The sequence below is a fragment of the Epinephelus fuscoguttatus genome, linkage group LG4 (assembly GCF_011397635.1).
Source record: "Epinephelus fuscoguttatus linkage group LG4, E.fuscoguttatus.final_Chr_v1".
Taxonomy (NCBI): domain Eukaryota; kingdom Metazoa; phylum Chordata; class Actinopteri; order Perciformes; family Serranidae; genus Epinephelus; species Epinephelus fuscoguttatus.
In genome coordinates, this window is record NC_064755.1 from 33,699,728 (window position 1) to 33,714,736 (window position 15,009).

General features: G+C 40.6%; 1 protein-coding gene across 2 annotated transcripts in view; it reads left to right on the forward strand.

Annotated features, from left to right (window-relative positions):
* The window catches only part of mfge8b (milk fat globule EGF and factor V/VIII domain containing b), a 32,982-nt gene that overhangs the window by 10,605 nt on the left and 7,368 nt on the right, over positions 1-15,009 (forward strand). The window contains exons 3-8 of one of the 2 annotated variants that reach the window (XM_049573329.1): positions 1,079-1,210; positions 2,227-2,259; positions 10,930-11,043; positions 12,428-12,609; positions 12,928-13,083; positions 13,564-13,708. In XM_049573329.1, the coding sequence (XP_049429286.1) occupies positions 1,079-1,210; positions 2,227-2,259; positions 10,930-11,043; positions 12,428-12,609; positions 12,928-13,083; positions 13,564-13,708 (762 nt within the window). The remainder of the gene's footprint in view (positions 1-1,078; positions 1,211-2,226; positions 2,260-10,929; positions 11,044-12,427; positions 12,610-12,927; positions 13,084-13,563; positions 13,709-15,009) is intronic. The other variant, XM_049573331.1, reaches the window with a different exon arrangement.

Sequence of the window (15,009 nt, forward strand, 5' to 3'; positions counted from 1 at the left end):
TGAGTCTCCGATAGAAGTGTTTTTTTTTTTTTTTTTTGTGACGATGAAGACTAATAAATCACTTCTTGGTGCTTAGAACGATCTGGTTAGAAAATTAGTGACTTGTTGCAGCTCTAAAGCTACACAGTCAGTAATTCTACATGTGAGCAGTTCGGCAAAACTTTAACAAATGCTGACCTAAAGATTAATTGCATTTTCTACTGCTGGGTTCACAATACACAACATTTTTGTCCGTTCCCACAGTCACTATTCCAGTTTAAGCAATTGTGGGGTCATAAAATTGTGCCGTGACTTGGTGCTGTGACTCGCTCTGTGTTTCTATTGGTCAGAGTGACTGCTGTGATGGGAAAAGGCATGAATGACCAAAAAAACAATCAAAACATGCTAGACTTTCTGTCAGGGACGTCGTGAGGCTTCCCAGACATGGCGTTGGTTGTTGTCTACTATGACACACTACATGAAAAAAAACGATGGATTGGTGCATACGACATTCATTGTCATTCACGATCCAAGCCGAGACCGTAGGTTGCTGCCTCGGGCTATAATTGGGCTGATATCGTGTCGTGTGAGCCCAGTGTAAAATGTACATAGATTAAGCCTGATCTTCAACCAAACCAAATTCCTACATACATAGAACCGCTCGATATGGCTGAATATTGGTACTTTATACCTTTTTAAGGTATCAACCGAAATAACCCATTCCCAAGTAGTATCGAAACAATTCCTGCATTCGATCCTTTTTGTATCCAGATCCGGGAAAGAGATGACCGTGTTTAGTTTTGCCACTCCCCAGGAGCGTTCTTTGATTTAACGCAACATGTGATTGGCCCACTACCGCAGCAGCTATAAGCCATACAGTCTGTGGTTTGGTGAAGTCGAACAAAGTGTATTTAACAGAGTTCAGCAGTTCAGCATGCCGAGATGCCACCAAAACATTTGAAAGTATGGCTATACTACATGCCTGTGGTGTCTGGTGGCATTTTATGCAACTGAATGCTTCCATTCACATGATGGGAAATTTTTTACACTTGTTAAACTCCTCTCCTTCCTTTTCTGTGAATTTCTCCTTGTCCAAAAGGGCCCTGCCACCCCAACCCGTGCAAGAATGATGCCATCTGCGAGGTGACAGGCCACTCCCGCCGGGGTGACGTCTTTAGCGAGTATGTCTGCAAGTGCCAGCCAGGCTTCGAAGGAGCCCACTGCCAGAACAGTAAGTCTGTGCTCCCTCCTTAAAAGTTTTATTGGGGTTATATCAGTGGCTGTTTAATAGCTATCAGTGTTTCCTGGAGAGTTGTGTCATAAATGTGAGGTTAGGGGTAACAGGCTGATTCTGACACAATTCAAGATCAGTTCCACTTTGTCATATTTGGATATTTATATCATGATTCATGGAAAGTTGTTCAGTGTTTTTATTTGTTAGCATTTTTGTTGTGGCCAGATTAAAAGTTTTAAGCTAATTAATATTTTGTAGGCCCTTTCCCAGATCATACGGCACCCCTGTAGTGTAATAATACACTGAAAGACTGACTATGAATGAGTTTTGGAAGAATATCTTATCAGCATTGCAACATGCCAGATCAGTGGGCATGTCTTAGGTGCTATCACATACCCACTAAACATCTTTTGGTGCCAATTTATTATCCATTAAAAGTGTAATTAGGGTTGTTTTTGAGCTATTGAAAATGATCAATTTTATGCCATTATTAATCATAATTATAATCTTGATCATTCACTGCAGCACATCTTCATTGCTTTCACAAACAGCGCCACACCAAACTAAAAGTCACAATGCTGCTCATATGCTGGTATCTCTCTTTCACTGAGTGTAGATATAGTACATTCCTATATAATGAATTGGCACTTGTAATGAGGTCCCTGTTAATCTGTCTAACCTGACACACTAACATGGAGACAGCTGCTGTGAGTGGTGGCCACCAGACAGACAGCTGTCGTCCTTATGGGAGCTCCATTCACACGTCACTCACACCAGGTTGGTTCAGTCAGGGTCAGCCCAAGAGAGGGAAGCAACGGTGGGAACATGTGCTGCGCTCCTCCAACTGCCTGCAGCCCTGCACACACAGACAGATGGCTACTGTTTGCGGGAGAGGCGGCAGAATAACAGTGGCCAAGTGTGCACAAAGAAGTAATTTAGCAGGAATCAAGTGGGACTTTTAGGAAAAGCTTAATTGCATTTTTTGTTTGATCATGTATGCCTTTTTATCCTAGGTGTCCAAGGGGCAGATATAAGTTCGAGAAAAGGTAACAGTGGAAATGGGACTTGAGGAAAGAATGCTGTGTGTGTATGTGTGTGTGTTTTGCGCTGTGGTCTATTTTCCGTCTTAGATCCAGGTGCTCTCTGTTCTCTTGGCTGCATGTGGAGGCACACACACAACATGCACATGCACACACACTCACAGACAGAGAAACCGCTGAGTTCAGCACTATCTCTCCTTGTTTATGAGTCAAGGCCAGCAGCAGAACCGGCAGTGAGATCATGTCAGATACACCGCCTTTTTATTAGCTCACCCACCCAGACAGGAAGACGTCCTGTCTCACAAAAAGATGTCATTCAACTCCCTCATGCCTCATTAGTGAAAGTATAGTTATGCCTTTCTGAGCCAGTTTAATTGTTTCCAAGTTACCAACTATTTTAATTTAGAATTCCCCTAGCCCATACTTACATGCCTAACATTGTCATTTGACTTAAAATCTACAGCCAAGTTATCTGTTTGTGTTTTCTTTTACCCCTGAGAACCATAAATCACAGCTCATCAGATCCATACATTTACAAGTCTTCTGGCAAGCCCTGTTAGCTTAGCTGCCAGAGTAAGAGCCCTCTGCAGAGCAGGCATTTACACTAATTAGATAATGCCTCAAGGATAATGATGAGGGGAATTTATTTGACCGTGTTGCTTTATGAGAACCCCCCCTGAGGACTGCTGGGTCAAGGAGGTACCCCTCCATTCACAGCTACTGATGACTGTGTTGTGACAGTTTAAGTGCTCTCTAATTTGTGTGTGTGTGCATGTGTGGCCAAGGAATGAGGCTCATGGCAGCCAGCTCCTATGGTTTGTGTGAAACAGAGAAGGAGACAAGCTGTAGAAAACCAGCGACTGTGGTGAACCCGGGGAGGCGTAGTGTCGTTAAACATTTAACTAGCATCCTCACACTCACTTCACACATGAAAATGCATAGTTAGGCAGACATTTGGGGTTAGAAGTTGATAAAAAAGTTCAGAAATGTAACTACAATCTTCTCACTAGTCAACTGTGAGGATGTATGGGAACCTGTCATTGGAGTATAAACTGTTTTTTGTTGTTTTTTTTTTTTTTTGGTAATAAAAAAACAGTTAAACGCGGAGCTGGATCAGGAGTTGTTGAAAAACTGGAGTCAGATGTACAAGAATCTGTTCTCACACAAACCACTGCATCTCCAAAACTATAAATAGAAAAACACAACAGTACAGAAGTGGAAGAGTGACTAGTTGGAAATAGGATAAAGGAAGAAAATAGCAACGTCCTCTCCATCAAGTCCTACTGCCAGTTATGATAAGTAGTTAACAACACAAAACAAATGTTTGTTTGCTGAATCCATTTCTCCTTAAAGGTCTAAAATTCCTCTGAGAAATGGATCAAGGGAGCAAGAAAATCTCTACTGGAAAAAGATTAATCACATGCGCCCTGCACATCCCACATGAACAACCACACACTGCTCATGATCTCATATACAGGCTGTTTAGCATACACATACACACACAGTTCTTCCCTCGTGCCAGTCTAGCCAACAGAAAGTAGCGGTCCACGCTGAGCGCTCGCAACGTCAGCGCTGCTACTGTTGCCGGGCGGAAAAGTGAACGCGGAGGCGGAACGGTGAATTAAGTCTGCCCTCCTGACAATGTCACACTCACTACTCAGGTCTGACTGCAGCACTTCTGACTGTCCTTTCAAATTTGCCCTAAAAGCCTTTATGGGTTGCAGAGAAGGAGTGCGTGTGTGTCGGTGTGTGTGCGTATAGGGGGGGCTCAACTATGGAGATGCAGAGAGAGATGTCAATCGCTGTGCACTTCACTTTGGGCCAAAGCAGATGGATGGAAACAGAGAGGGAAAAGGAGTCTTTTTCTAGTTATGGTCTCTAAATCCCAGATTTTCATACAGATTAAGGCAGTTATTTGCTTCTTGGAAGTTGCTGAAGGGGGTGTGTATGTGTGTGCTGCTCTTTCACTTGTTAAGGGAGAGTTTTCAGCTCCTCCCAGGATGTGGTAGTGTGGGCAGACTGGGCTCCATGTCCCCTATGTAGTACAGTGTGTGTGTGTGTGTGTGTACATAATATATATGTATGTGTGTTTGCGTGTGTGTTTGTGCTGTCTCGTGTGCATTTCTTAAGGCCTGTTACATAAAGCATGCAAAAAAAAAGAAGTCCAAAACGTGACTGGAACGAACCAAGAAATCAGTTGGGGCTGAAGCAGTTCCATAAAGGTCACTTGAAGTTCACGCAATCAGACTGGTTCGGCACGGGTTCAAGTAGTTCCGATAATTGCTTGTGTGTGCTATTCTTAAGCAGCCCGAGAGATCGAACAGGGATCAAATCGATAACACCATGGCAAACAGCCATGGTAAAGAGAGCGGCGATGTTACTTTTAGAAATATATCAAGATTTTAAACATCTTATAACCAAAAAAAAAAAGGTGATGCAACTGCCATAAACAAAACCAGAGAGAGGCTGGCAAGAAATAACTAATTGATTGAGTCCTAAAGTAGCAGCAAGTAAGTTCAGTTGTAACAAAATATTTTGATACACTCAAACTGTGAGAACTGAAAACCTGTAGGTTATTAAAATACCTTACACAAGAATACACATATTAAACCTCAAAGCTGTGAGTGTACACATGTTTACTCAGTTAATCTATAGGTTACATTATATAGCCTATAGATTAAACACTTGTGGAACTTTTAAACAACAACAACAGCTGAGTGGGGAACGTGGCTGCAGGTACTAAACTATATATAAAAGTATTGTTCACTATGTTAAGCATGCCTAAAGGCTATTTAAGCACTTAAGCATGATCAAGTTGATGCTACAGCTGTCCAATCTCATGATCTTTATTCATTACATACACCCACTGAACACATTTAAGTTAACTTTTTTTAGGGTTGTACAATTAATCAAATACGGCCAAATGCAATATCCAAATTGAAGGAGCTGCATTTTTTTTGATAAAGGTACAGTGTTTTACAACATACTATTAAAAATAAAGCATTGTGGTGCTACAGTGTTGCCCACAAATCAGCCTACAAATCAAATTCCAGGCATAAGGGAACATACTTGTGAGGTATATCTGTCAAAATAATCTTAATATGATTTTTGCACTGTGCAGCCCTGTGTTTTTTTTTTACTTTGTTTAAAGTGTATTAAACCAGTACATTTTTAAACATGGTTTCCTATCAAGAATATAAAGGACAGAGGTATATGGATTTAAGTACCACATTTCTGGTCAGCATATTTGCAGTTGTGTTGTTATCTATTTTTGTAGCTGTTATACTATTGGGGTAATTTTGATTTCAAATTCTCTATAATTAAACATGTATGTAGGTTCATACCTTATAATTTGTCATTGTATAATTTGTTACTTATTAAAGTTAATTATCTATAAATTTAATTTTATTAACTGATAGTGGTTATTAAAGTGAATAATGTGACAGCTCGCCAGAAAGTCAGTGGTAAAATCATTGCTTTCCTGCTGGGTCAGTGTTACAGGAACTCCATAAATCAACCTTAGCCTGACAGTTAGCCTGCCCCAGACCAGGTTAGTTCCCAGCATATGTCGCCATAGTAACTAAGCATGAACTGTGTTGAATTTGCTCTATGGAACCGTATCAACTGAAAATGAGTCGGACCAGCCAAAACAAGCCTGTTATTTGGTAAACTCACGTCATGAATCAGGCTTCTTGCTTACTATTGTCTGCATTAATCAAACTAGATTGTCCTGTCAGATCCCCAAAGCTGCTTACCTGGAATCACAGCATGAACTTAGGTAACAGCAGCAGCTGTTGGTTGTTAAGGCTGACCCTTGACAGGTAAATATCAACATGAAAACACCAACAGAGCTATAGGGGTTGTAACAACAATTAACCACAGACGGTGCCCACATAAATATTAAGTCGATACAGCTGATGTAAGAATGTGGAACCGGTGAAACTGAAATCATACGTGTTGAAATTACTGAATACATTATTGAGCCTTGCCATTAAGTTGGTTTGAATAACAAAGAATCTTACTGTAGAAAGCAAAGATCCAGACATGCCCAGTATTGAATCCTGAATATCCAGCTCTGCTAAACTAGCACATTATGAAAACTTATTTCTAAAATACGTTTTTTAAAACTTAAAATTAGTTTAGCTGAGCAAGTAATGTGTATTCACGTCTGTAATTCCTCTTCTGTTGACCACGAAGCAGTTAGGGGTTGAGCGCCATGCTTGAGATCCTTCAGAAACTACAACCACATTTGTGTAAATATGTAACCATAATATAGTGTTGTGTAACTAAACATCCAGCAGGGGGAAATCCAACATTTACAACTTCCCAGACTCCCTTTTTTATTTAAACCACAAGGGCATAGTCATGACTTAGTGAGTTTTGATGACACTTTATTTCTCTGACTAAGATGTTTTTGAGTTTCTCTCTGCAGAGTTATTAAAAAAAAGTTAACAAAACTTACTGCAGCAAATATACATTCTGAGTTAGGTGAGCTGATCTTACAATAATAATAAATCTAAAATTCAAACTGCAGAAATACAATAATATGGATTAAAATGCGACGGACGTTGCAGCTCTAAGAACCACAGCTATCATTCACCAGTGGACAGGATCTGATGTCACCATGCCTCGGTCTATTCATACTGACCTCTCAGAGACACAGCTTTAAATAATATGTTCTGTAAATATACTTTATGACATCAGTAGTTTCATCTCAGAGCTCCGCATCCCTCCAGCAGAGCGGCACTCTGGCAGAGATCCAGTTCAGAGCTATTCTGGGTTGCTGCTGGCGCTTCCTGGTACTGCAGCCAGTCCACACAGTGCACAGCAAATTACACATCTGGAAACCTTTGGTCCTTTTTTTTATTTAATAATGCCATTGTGGTTTTATCGGGTGGCCATAATGCCTTTAGAGTTCCCCCCTCTTTGGTTGCTGTACCATGGCAACGGTGAGAGTGGTGATTAAAAATATGTAATTAACTTATTTCAAGTTATCACTGGTAGGAAGAATGGACTAACTTTCTTCCCCACAGCAGGCCCATTGCAGATTTTGCGTTGATGTTCATACTGACAATAAATTTAGTATTTAGATATTGAAGTTTCTTTACTGACTTTTCCTAGTTTGACTTACAGTTACTGCTCCTGGGCTTCGTAGGAAAGAGTTGTTGTCAAACCATAAACATCACAGACTGTGAAGTTTGAGTGCATCGTGGGCTGAGGCCTTTTTTTAGGCCCAAATCCTGCTGGCTGTAGCACAGATCCTGGATGTAGATAACTTTGCTGATCACCACATGCACTGCCAGCTGACCTTGGCTTTGCATCGATCAGGGTCAGGTTTCAAACAAGCCGCATGTGATTTGTATTGGTTTTCGCTTCACGCTGAGACAGATATTGACGCTGTGAATATTGTGGTAGTGTGCTGTTTTTCCTTTTATGAGCTATAGGGTTTGTTGGATGCAGGCCATGGAGTGGTGATCCTTCTGGCACGTGCTCTGCCCTCCAGTGTGCTGATAGCAGATACTGCTAAATATGTAACAGCTGATTAGATGTCAGTATTGTTTTTCTGGGTTGGTGTTTTAGAGTAAGAGGGTTTTTACCCTGAAGTCATTTCATGGTTACAGTGAATCAGAATACTATGAGTTGTATATATTTCAGCTAGGGCTGCATGATATGAGGAAGATATGTGCCATGTTTTGACATATATTAATGATATAAATACAGACATTTAAGTGTACTCAGTTGTGCCTTTCTGCTGCTTTCAGTATAATGCTAAAAGACAAATTGCTGTTGAATTAAATAAAAAGAATATTATTTCCAACATTATTTTATTGAACAAGTTGAACATTAAACGTAATTTCCTACTGATACTCTTTTTCAGCTAACACGTGTTTATTACGTAAGTTGCCGTGCATCTACGTGTTCCTCTACCTGTCTCAGGGCTCCTCCTCAGCTGACACCCCCTCCCTCTGGTTCAGATAAATGGATTAGATCCTGGAGCAGACCAAACTGTATGATCTTCCCGGTGCCCAATCCTCTTACTGGAGAAGGAGCCACCAGCTGACGCATGTCAGGAGTTTCCTTCCGTCAGTCTGTCATCAATTATCAATATAGGTCTCTGGGTTGTAGGGGGGCTAAATTCAGACACAAGGTGAGAACATCATGGAGCATGTCAACATTTGGTCCAGTCAGCATCAGTAAGTCTGACGTTTGTTTTGGAAACCTGCTCAAATGCCACACAGCAGAGTTGTTTGTGCCCCATGCAGCGAAAGAATAATGAATCTTTGCATTGATTTAAATTAAATAATTGTCTGATTTTAGTTAAACTTTAAAATAATGTGCACAAGAGTAAACTTTAACCTTTTATCTTTTCTTGTGGGTTGTGCTAACTGACTCAACTGTATTTGTTATTTACCAAAGACTGACCTAACCAAATGGGTTCTGCACATCCTGCCTTTGTTATAGTTTGTAGCATCATTTTAACTCACTCCCTGTTAAAGCCTTATTCGCAAAGGACTAGTATAGTAAGGAAAGGTAAACTTTAATGTCCCAGAGGGGGAATTTGAGATACAGACAGTAGTCATGAGTACAACAAAACACACAATACAATACATGACACACAGTATCCAGTATCACACACTGTCGGTGGTAAATCATGGACATTAGTGGTCACTGTTGGTTAAGATGAGTGATAGCAGACGGGACAAAGGATGATCTGTAACTCTTAGTGCAACATTAAAAAGGCAACACCTCCGCCCTGTTGGAAGCATCTGAAATTCAACATGGAGGGGATGTTGAGAGTCTGAGACAATAGACCAAGCTTTAGAGGTGACCCTCTCTTCATACAGATGCTGTAGGTTAATAAAAGTAACACCAGTGATCTTACAGCACAACTTGACTACAGTAATACCTGTGGGCCTCTAAAAATTTTTAATAAGTTCGGCAGTCGTCTGTGATCTTAATCCCATGAGAATCATCCATTTCTGTAATTTGACAAGAAAAAATTCCACCACAAATAACCTAACATATTAAAGTTAGGACAGCATTTCGGGTGCAGGAGGTTCGTCTCGCAGCACAGTATGGAGACCTGCTTGCAGAAAAAGCAAGCTCAAATCAATCAGAAGAGCGAAATCTCAAAAGATGATGAGATGGATAACAAGTGACAATTTGTTGCAGAATCAGTTCTATTTCTTAACCCATCTTGTAAAGAAACAACAGGAGGTTAACGCTGTTCATCACCGCTAGTGGAGCTGTGAAGTGTTTGTGTGTTGTGTAGAGTGGAATTAAAAATGACTGTACGCATCATATCCCGGGGATAATGTCAGTAAATTACAGTAGAATACAGACTTCACTTATCCCGTGAGAATGCACTGCATGAAACACAGTTGTGAGGGCGTAATTTTCAAATCACACAAGGTCCCCAGGTACAGTAGTACTAGTCCCCTGTAAACAGGGCTTTAGGCAGTATCCTTATTTAGAATACCTCTTAGATTACATTTCCTGTAGCCTTAAAAAAGCACTTTGAACATTCTTAAAAAGCCCATGATATCTTAACATGATGAATATATTGGCATATATACATACAGAGGTCTGCTGAGTTGTTCCAAGACAGTAAATTGATCAAAGAGCTTATTTACAGCGTTGAGAACTTGATGTTTAAAATATCCTGCTGCTGCTTCTAGAAATAGTTTGTTTTATGTGATTTTAGTATGAGCTCCCAGAGCCAGAGATGTCATGACTGTGGACCTCGTTATCCCGAGTTTGTGGATGCACATTTCAAAATGACTGCATTCCTCCTGTGACAGTGTGAAAATGAATGCTTGGACACGGAGCTATTTATGGAGGGAGCATGTGGGTAGGGAGATGCTGCCATGTGTGTGTTTGTTGGATAGAAACATAACATCGGTGTGCCTGGGCTGTTTGCGTGCATTTTCCTCCATAATAACAGCCACTGAGGATTAAAGCTTTAGCGACTGACTGAAATCTCCCTCTTTTTGGTGTGCAGTCATCTATACAGGCAGCTAAATTTGTGCCTTGTTCTTGCGTATGCGGTCAATATAGAGTGTGTTCAAAGCTGGTTTAGTCACACTGACAGTTCTTGTGGGGGAGAGATGAAAGATGGAGTTTTTTCCCGTTTTATTCTACTGATTCGGTTTCCTCCTTTCTGACTCATCTAATAGACTTTGAGCTGGACAGTGTCAGTGAGGCGCCATCAAGAGGCATTACAAAGAGTTACAAGGAAATTAAAGACTGAAATGACCCAAAATGATCCTCGACTCTTCTTTGAAAGCAGCATTTCTTATGAAGTTTGGGATTTTTTGTGAAACGTGTTTACTCCTCCTACCTTTCACTAAATGCTCCACATCCTGACCACATGATCTCCTGATGCAGCCGGTTCTTTGATAACAGATTTCTTGATCAAGGCTGTTGTCTGACAAGAAACGAGCTCCTCTCTCTAACCTCCTGTCTACTACAGCTCCAGTCCTGTTGGCATGGCTTCAACTAACATCAGTGTGAAGCAGATGAAGAAATCTCCAACCCCGTCTCTTAAGCATGACGTGATCTTCACTCATACCTCTAACCAACTGTGATCTGCTTTCAGACAGGCTGATAACAGTTGACCAGTGAGCTGTTTATGTTTGAGTACAGTAAGTGACGGTGTTATTTATCTCTCTGTAGATGTGAATGATTGCGCCGGCCAGCCGTGCAAGAACGGAGGCATCTGCAGGGACCTGGAGGGAGATTTCAAATGCCACTGCCCGTCCCCTTATGTGGGCAAACACTGCCACCTGCGTAAGTGTGACCACTCAACAGTCCTAGACAGATGGATGGATCACTGTCATGTTGATCACTCATTACTTCATTTGATAATATTACAATTTTATTTTACCAGGTATAAATTGTGTCTCTTTTTCACAAATTCTATTACTCACCACACACACGCACACACACACACAGGCACACTACAGATGTCGGGATATACCGATATTGACCATATTAAAAAATGAAACGTTGATATCTTGTCAATAATTCAAGTAAGATAATACTGTGTAAATAATCCAGCACCTCATAAATAATTCCCGTTTATTTCCATTCTCACTTTATCTCCATCCCCTCAAATTTCCTACAGATATTGCGATAATATCGTTATCTTAAAGTCATTTGATCAGGATGATCACGTAGTGAGAATCTGATATTGTGCAAGCCCCAAGACACACTCACTTCAAATGTGATGTTTGCATTATGTTAGGTATATGCCCGATTAGTCAACCATTCAATTAAATGTTGCCACCCTCGCCAGTTACCAGTGACATACCAGTCAGTTAAACTTTCATTCAATTTATTATTATTTTGTATGATTGCAATCACCCAATGAAAATGCCATTCTAATAATAGGGCGCTTTTCAAAGTTGTATTTTCCTTAAGAATATTGCTTTTAATAAATGTTATTGTAACTTTTATTTATGTAGTTGCTGTCGTGTTTGTAGGATAATGTGTTCATAATGCACGGTGCAAAGTGATTTATAGTATACATAATATTTTTTCAGACAGTGTTTAAACAGATTAAATTGTGCTCAAATTTGGCAGTTTTCTGAGTGTTCCCTTACTTTGACTAGTCGCCTAAAGTTCAGACTTTCGTCTAAATGTCAGGTGAATTAGTCATGAGGAACATCCCTAAATGATCCACTGTTGCCGGTGTTGTAAAAATATGTTAATTAAAAGAAGTAGAATTGAAGGAGGACATTAAAGATGATGGGATTGGGAAGGCGGCCAAGCTGCTGCATTTTAGGATGATCAGTAGGCAGCATATAGAGAGCCTGCCAAATGAAGAATCAATACTTTATTCAGTTAGGCTGATTGAGAGCTCTGCATCATTAATGACTTCATGCTTTACACAGCTGATTGAAGGTTAAGCATGTTAGAGATAATGTTTGAATGTGTATAAGACTTTAATGACCTCTCTGACTACGTGGCCTTATGAATTTTAAGTTTTAAGGTAAAAATATTGCAGGTAACAAAGAGGGTTTTTTTCTGAGGAAATGTCACTACTGAGCCACATGAACCTTTAATCGGGCTTCTGAAAGGTTACAGTATGACAAATCTGCATTAGAGCCACAGTGGGGAATCTCACATTGATGTCAGAATCTTTGCCCCCCCCCACTCTTCTCCTCTACAGGCTGTATTTCTCTGCTCGGCATGGAGGGTGGGGGCATCGCTGAGTCCCAGATCTCAGCCTCATCAGTCCGTTACAGCCTGCTGGGCCTGCAGCGCTGGGGACCTGAGCTCGCCCGCCTTAACAACAAGGGACTTGTTAACGCCTGGAGTGCCGCAGCACATGACAAGAACCCATGGATACAGGTGAGACCGGGCACACATGGATATAAAGAATGTTATTATTATGCATAGATTAACATGTTTAGATGTATTTTAAATCCACACACATTTTTTTGCAGATCTGTCAGGCTACAAATACTTTCCCTGCAAATAAATAATTAGAAGTCATATATTTTGAAAAACTAATTCTATTTATTGATAAATTGAAAACATACACACAGGCTTTCTTTGAAATTTACTCGCCATCTCCACATTTCCTGCCTTTACTTTGCCATAATGATATTTTAGTTGAACTTTTGGAAACTTAATTCACTAATGTCGGCTCTCTGTCCTCAATTTCAGATCAACATGCAAAGAAAAATGCGCTTTACAGGAATCGTGACGCAGGGCGCCAGTCGCATCGGAACAGCCGAGTTCATCAAGGCCTTTAAAGTGGCCTCCAGCCTGGACGGCAGGACGTACACCATGTACAGAACAGAGGGACAGAGGAAGGACAATGTGAGGACACAATACATAATGCAGCAAAAATCTGTGCTTAATATCTGTTCTGAAATTATTTATTTTTTCTTTGGTCACGCTGAAAAATGTGCCCATCAAGATACATCAATCTTTAATACACAGCTCATGTCACTGTGTTTCTAAATGGTATAAATGAACCACTAGAGGGAGCAATGACAAACACAACGTACAGTACACACAGTACATTTTACTGAAGCTTTACTCTGACATTTTTGCCAGCAACACCAGCTGTGAAACAGACAGAGGCATCATGTTTGTGTGTATTAAACAAACGGAGTTCAAGTTTGCTTGAAAAACAAATGCAGCAAAGATGGATCCTGTTTGGAGTGATTCACATCATGTTTTAGTTTTATTGTGATTTTTTTAGTATACATAAACCTACTGAAATGAAATTGTCATTATAGTAGTAAACCTGTCAGTAAACTTGACACAGTTTACTAACTCCTTTTTACTCTGTAGGTATTTGTCGGAAACGTGGACAACGACGGCACAAAGACCAACCTGTTTGACCCTCCAATCATCGCCCAGTACATCCGCATCATCCCTGTGGTGTGTCGCAAGGCGTGCACCATGCGCATGGAGCTGGTGGGCTGTGAGCTCAACGGTAAACTCACACAGAAAACACACAACACAGACATATCCAGTACACTGATGTTTGTTAGTGACTGAAACCATCTTTTCACATCTTAAGTCGTTCATACTCCAGGTGGGAAAATGTGTCATCCAGAGTTAAATCAGCATTTAGCTCTTATGTTTCCTCACTAATCATTTTCAGGCGTACGTTCAGTGATTGATCGTGTTTCAGGATATTACTCAGACGATTGCACTACTCAGAAACTTTGAACACAGATGCAGCTTTATCGAAACCATATGTTTATATTCTACTGTAGTAACACTGGCAGGCGTACCGCACACTAGATGCTAGTGATTCAGAGATTTATGTGCTGCTGAGAAAGTGTTGATCATATTCATCATCTAAAAATTGTCACCTCAGCAAGCAAATGTCATACTCATTTATCTCTTCTGTATTGCAACAAGTTTCTGTTCATCTTTCTGTCTTTTATGTAAAGCCAGCGTGATTCTTTAGAACTCGCCGGCCTCATTATGCTGTTGATTATCTGTCTCTCTTGATGGCTGTCTAATGTATCAGATCAGTGTCTGTTCTTCTGTCAGTGCTTCCCACTTTGTGCATGATTCCCAGATTGCTGTATTTGAGGCTTGTTTTGTTTTTGGGGTAGTCTGGCTCACAGGATGTAAAGTATAGTGGGTATAAGCCTGTCATTGGATGCCTATTTTCAAATGGGAACGACAGTTTTGAAAAAGGTTAACACGCAGAATCAGCAGCAAGCAAAGCAAGCATGTTACCGTTTTCAAAATCCCTGTCGTGACGTGAAACTAGTCTCACATAGCCAGACCTATCTCCACACTGTTGTTGGAGATACAACAACAACAACCTCCGAGCCAGTAACCTACATGCTAAAACGTCTTTTAATATTTTGTTTTGCAGGGATTTAGCCATTTAATTTCAGGGCTTGCGTCACATGTGCAAATGCCCCACCATAACAAGTTTTCTCTCAACACTATTTGGCAAGGGCACTGTAGTTGCATGTTTTATACCAGGGGTGTCAAATATACGGGCCGGGGGCCAGAACTGGCCTGGCAAAGGGTCCAATTCGGGCCACCAGATGACTTTGCACATCTAATATTGATGCACGTATGAAGGCTAAGAGGTGCCAGGTTTCGGGAGCACGTAAAAAAGTGAGTAGATACTTAATGGAAAATGCTGCCTCTGAGGCTTTTCACCCTGACCAGAATAACAATTAATACTTACTGTGGTCATATTTAAAGATATTGAACATTGTGCAAAATATTGTCAACCGTACAGTACAAAAGAATCTGAATCAG